The 5,854-nt window shown below is 44.6% G+C and overlaps 1 protein-coding gene across 1 annotated transcript; it reads right to left on the reverse strand.

Moving 5' to 3' along the window:
* Nucleotides 1-1,917: 1,917 nt before the first annotated feature.
* LOC147612315 (uncharacterized) lies at nucleotides 1,918-5,107 on the reverse strand. The gene has a single exon (XM_086782921.1). It carries the CDS (start codon nucleotides 5,079-5,081, stop codon nucleotides 2,241-2,243), a length of 2,841 nt encoding a protein of 946 aa, XP_086639047.1. The 5' UTR covers nucleotides 5,082-5,107; the 3' UTR covers nucleotides 1,918-2,240.
* Nucleotides 5,108-5,854: the final 747 nt, after the last annotated feature.

A 5,854-nucleotide genomic window follows, 5' to 3' on the forward strand; every position in this document is an offset into this window, starting at 1 on the left:
AGTTGAATGAGTAAAACAATGAGCAAACCTGCCTTTTATAGGCCTTGGACAGCTAGAGATCTAGCTGACTGCTGGTCGGCCCAGCTGCCTGGACACACACAAAATAAATGCCAACCCTGACTTGTCTGATGCAACCAACAGTCTTTTCTTGTTCTCCATGTAGCCGACAGGTCCATAAGTCCATTCGAGTCCATCCCTTGCCTAAACTTGCACTCCATGCTCCGAAGCATCTGGTTCTAGTGAGTCTTTATCATGTTGCCTCCAGGATTAGCCCTGAGATTAGCATGTACATGTGTGCACATGACACTCAAGGTCTTCAATCCCTTTGCTCACGATAGCTTTGATACCATGTGAGGGCAAAAGGACGAAAGGACTGAATGTACGAGAGATCAGAGCAAATCAACACAGCATGAAATGAGTGAGTGTATATATGATGAAATCCAGTACAAGAGCTCGGTGTGAGACTCTGAAGGAGCAGAGTGGGCTGTTGTCCCATGCTGATGCTGAGGGCAGAGAAGGCCGCAATCCAAAGCAGATGGTAGGCTGCTGTCCCGAAGTAATGAACAGAGAGGGCTGCCGTCCCGATGTCAAGGTAAAGGAGTAGAGATGGCTGCTGTCCCGGTGATGGTGGATGAGGGCGGAGAGGGTCACGATCCCGAAGGTGGTATTAGCTGAGGTAAAAACGCTGGAAAGCTCTACTGTAGCACAGAGGGCTGCTGTCCCAATGATATGATGTAGATATAAACGCTGATGTGCTGTAGACGTAGGCTGCTGCAGAGGTGTAATACAGCTCCTGTGAATAAGCAGCACAAGTGCTGTTCATCCAGAGAGGGAGGCCGACAGTAGCTGCAGGTATGGCCGACAGAAGCTGTCGGAATGGAGTGATGCGCAGCAGAAGGTATTAAGTGATGCGCAGCCTGTAGATGAAGAAACACCAGCAGCAGCAGATATGGAGTAATGCGCAGCCTGTAGATGAAGAAACACCGGCTCCAGCAGATTTGGAGCAATGATGTTCTTGTGTTGTCTTGCTGAATTATGAGGAGTATATATGCTGTAGGGCTGCTGGTCGGCCAGCAGCAAAGACAAATAAATGCCAAAAAAAGACCCTTTTGGGCTGGATAAAATAGCAAGTTGGGCATATTTTCACACAGAGCATCCCACTTAGACAACCTATACCACAATATGCAATTCACAATTCAATAGTGTCCAGCTCAGCTCTCATTTGAGATGTGAGATGGGGTGATGGCATGGTTGATTTGAGCTTGAGAGGACATGCAAGTTATGCTCCATAGGGATGACAGCTTTCCTTTTCGAAATGCCTAGCTTTCACTATGCTTCCCTTGTATCCTTGAAGAATGTGTCCACATCCATACTTTGGGAAAGACTATTCCCACTGCTACTTTCCTCATGGAGCTGTTATATGACTGACAGCTCAACACTAGTATCATTCTTTCAAGTACTCTTGAATAGACATGTACTCACAGGGCGTATTCAGCCTCAGATTCGATGGCACAATCCAGTGTTTTTCTGTCAACTCTTGGTATAAACATGCACTTGTACTCGCAAGGCATAGTTGGCCTCATAATTGATAGTACACTGTATCCATCCATCTCGTATAGTCTTGGAAACAAAAAAACAATTGCCACCAATCACTCTTCATTTGATGAGTCATGGGAGAACAGATACATAGTTCTACGTCATGTCTGGGATAATGGGATACCAAGAGTACAACTGCAGCAAGACTAGCAACAGAAGATGCTCATCTTGGATGTTGGCTTGATTAGTGTGGCATCATTGTGACCATAAACAAGACCAAGGTAGTCAAGATCCAGACTAGCGAAGAGCCCGTGTTTTGCTTCATGGGTAGAAGCTGGAATTAAGGAGGGAAGGCAATGATACCCATATGAGAAACAGATACTTAAAAGTGCCCAGTTATAGTCATGGGTTTCACACAGACTTATCTATGATTCAGTCACTCTTGTTTAAAAACCTTTCTTACAAGGCTCTTACAGACCTAGAGCCATTCATGGTATCAAGTTCCACTATAACCCAACGCTACCAGGGCTTGATACTATTCAAATTTCATGTCAGACGGAGACAGCAGATCCTAGAACAGTGAGCTCTCAAACAGTGATGTTCCTCTTAAGCACCTTAGAGTCAAAGAGCATACCCATTGTCAAGCTGCCAATTGTATTGGGCCTGCTGACTGATATTCCCATAATGGCCAAACATACCCAGGATCATTCTGAGGTTTGAATTAAGCGCTGTATGTCTGAAAGGCATCTCTCTATAGAGACATAATCATCTGTACTGGAAAAAATTTCTCCCTGCTTTACTATATTCCGCAATAACATCTGAGCAGAGTACAGCTCTTTTTTGCTTCCAGTCCTCGAGGAGGTTTCCATGTAAATGTCACAGAGCTGCAATGAAACTTGGCAGAGCCTCTGAAACTGATCTCTACTGTGTTGCCAATCAGAACCCTGCAAACTACGAACTTGCTTCAGCAAAGCCTCCGAGCACATTGTCAAGTCACCTTTAACTCTATGCCAGCGTGCCAACAAACCCCAAATTCTACCATCTTGAGAAGTCTGAACAACTCTGGAAAATAGTTTGCCTATTCTCGTCACAAGCCAATCTCTCTCAGTCAAATGCTGCTCTAGTTCATGCACAGAGTCCTTCGACAGAGAAGAAGCTCCTTCTGAAGCCTTATCAACAGCTACATTTTGATGGTTCTCTTTGGATATTCCATCATGGTTCTCTTCAGACGTTCCATCATGGTTCTCTTCTGACACATTAGTGTGTACACCTCCATTGCTGCAAGCTCGAGCTATTTGACTCATCCTTGTATCAAATCTGGACTCTACTTCCTCCATCAATTTGGTGAGGCAGTCTACATTGACTCGTTTCCCTTGAGACAAGTCAAGCACCATGTTCAGAGCTTCAATGGCCTGCGCAAAGTTACGTACATCCAGTGCCACATGGGCATAATTCTCCCACATTTGCCAGCTTGATCGCTTGAATTTGAGAGCTTCCCGAAAAGCAACAAACGCTTCTTTGCTCTTCCTTTTTGTCATGTGAATAGCTGCAATATTGTTCCAGGCTTCCCCATTTTCCGGTTCGAGCTGCACTGCACGTGTAAAAGAGTCCACAGCCTTATCAAGTTCTCGAGCCTTCAATGAGGCTGAACCAAGAGCAAACCACCCATCTGGATGCAATGAATTCAGGGCAAGAGCAGCTTCCCAGTGTTTCATTGACCTCGCGAACTCACCTTTATTATATGCAGAGCGTCCCAAAGACCTCTGAGCTCGACCAAAACGATGCCTAGAGACCTCCCAAGCCTTCACATAGCACTCTTCATTGAGGGTCACATCACCCAGAGCACACCACAGCCTTGGATCATCAGGTTGTTGTTCAAGGCGTTTCTTTATAAGATCCAATGCAGCAGCTTCCTTGCCTAGAAGGCAGTAGCAATCAATCAAACTGTTCCACAGTTCAAGCTCCTCAAAGATCTGTAAAGCATCTCGAACCAGCCCACAACTTACCATCATCTCTGCATACTCTTTAAGCAAAACCGAAAGAGAGGGGAAACAGACACAGAAGGCATAGCACATCCGGTCCTGTACTTTGCAGCAAGCGCTTTCACGTACATCTTCAACAAGTTGCTCCAACATCAGGAGTGCTCTCTGCTTGGTGCGACTCCTGGTGCACTCCCAACGAATTCGGAGCAACTGGCAGCAGCACTTGATCATAAAATGGGAAAATTCCTGTGCATCCACTGCCTCGATGAAAGGGGCCATCTGCCATCCTGTTAGTTCATCATCTGGATTGCTTTTCTTGATATCCAAGCATTGGGCCAGTATTACTGCTTGCTGCAAACTACCCAAGTCTTTAGGCTCCTTCAACTCATCAGTTTTATGGGTACCAGTACCCACCAGCTTGGGAACCATCAATATGTCTTCCTCGCTAGAACCTTGGATGTTCCTGTTTTCAGTGCCCATGTCATCATCTTTGCTCTTATTCCAAAGTGGTTTTTCACGTGCCTTTGGTGCTTGTTCCTTTGCATTTGATTGAGTATTGGCAAGTAGCACCATTTGAGCTTTTGGATCAATTTGATGGGCTGTTCGAAAGCCGAGGACACCCGTCAAATGAAGCTGAAGTCCACAAGCCTCTCTGGCTGCCTCGAACCACCCTCTGGCACGATCTATATGACCATAAATGTACTCTACAAGGCCGTACTCTAGCTGTGCTGCCATTCTGATGATGTGGGCAGACTCTCGGTCTATGTCCAGTCCCCAATTCAGTTGAAAGATTTCCGGCTTCAGGGCAGTGAGGGCTGTATGCAAGGAAGATGAGCGCTCAGCCAAAATCTGTTGATGTGCAAAAAGTGCACGGCGAGCCCACCAGCTGATGGTGGAGGGCAGTTCTGTGCCAAACTTCTGACCAGCCTTTGCTGCTTCCAGAGTATCTACCAGCAAAAGCTTGGCAAAAATGAGGTATTGTGGCAGGGAGCAAGAACCCACCAAGTCACATCCATCCACCATGAGCTGCTTTTTAGCCCATTTATTCCAAGTTTCTTCATTCAGCATTTGCCTGTCGTTTGGCAAGACTAGGGTTTGACATGGTGGAAAGGCTACACACGGACCTGTAACGTTAGCCTGCCAGAAGGCAAGCAGGGCGGCCACACCAGCCGCCATGGCTAGTAGGGCTCTGCTACGTGCGCAACCCTCACCACCATCAAGGCCTTCTACAAGAGATTTGATGTGCAAGCGCACCGAGTTGTAGAAATCATGTGGGCTCTTAGCTGATGAGACCCACATGCTGTTTTCGGGTTCCCATAACAAAGCCTTCACAGTCTCTGAAGAGAGGGCATCGGCAAAGGCACCTCTCTCTACATTCAGGACCACAGACTCAATGGCACTTTGTAGCGTACCTGTTTCAGTGTTCTGATCGCAAACAGCAGCTTTGCCCGGAGCTGTTGATCCCGCCAGAGAGCACATGAGAAGGCGGATCTCATAGCTCGCAGTAGTCGTCGTGCTCTTGGCCGTAACTATGGTGGGAGGCGCGTCTGCAAGCTTCGCCATTGATGCTCTCTTGGTTGCCAGTGTCTTTTTTCGTTTTTTTATCAAAAATGATCTTTTGAATTATAAAATAATATATGTATGTACATACATATATCTGTGTTGTGCATATGCAAGTACGCTATTGTGTACGGGTGTGCATGTATCTATGCATGTGTATGTGTGTGCAAGTGTGTATGAGTGAGTGAGTGTATATGTTTGTGTATATACGTGTGTGTATGCGTGTGTGCATGTGTATGTGTGACTCGCACACATACGCATATCTCTGTGTTGTCTCTCTCATATATATGTCTCTATCATGTGCACAGATATAACCCTCTCTCATGCACATACACGTGTGCATGCACTCTCTCTCCTCATACCCATCTCGCATATGCACTCTCTCACACATAGAAACTCTCTCTCTCTCTCTCTCTCTCTCTCTCTCTCTCTCTCTCTCTCTCTCTACACACACACACCACATGCATGTGTGAGACTATGTGTATGCGTATGTATTGTCTTTATGTATAATAGTATTAGTATAATCTTATTATATATTTACTATATGTATATTGATTTATATATCACTATTATATTATAGTATTATATATATTTATATATAATTTTATTAAATTATCATATTTATAATATATTATTATATGTTTATTGTATATGTGTGTGTGTGTGTGTGTCTTTAATTTTTTTCTTTATACTTATGTATCATTATATAAAATATATATAACATTATATTTTAATATGTTAGTATAGATTTAATATATATATTTATCCTTATATAT

This window comes from Cibotium barometz, chromosome 45 (genome assembly GCF_041138505.1).
Source record: "Cibotium barometz isolate CiBa-2024 chromosome 45, ASM4113850v1, whole genome shotgun sequence".
NCBI lineage: Eukaryota > Viridiplantae > Streptophyta > Polypodiopsida > Cyatheales > Cibotiaceae > Cibotium > Cibotium barometz.

Excerpts from the sequence above, each read along its gene's own strand:
- LOC147612315 (XM_086782921.1), bottom strand. The coding sequence starts at position 5,081 with ATGGCGAAGCTTGCAGACGCGCCTCCCACCATAGTTACGGCCAAGAGC.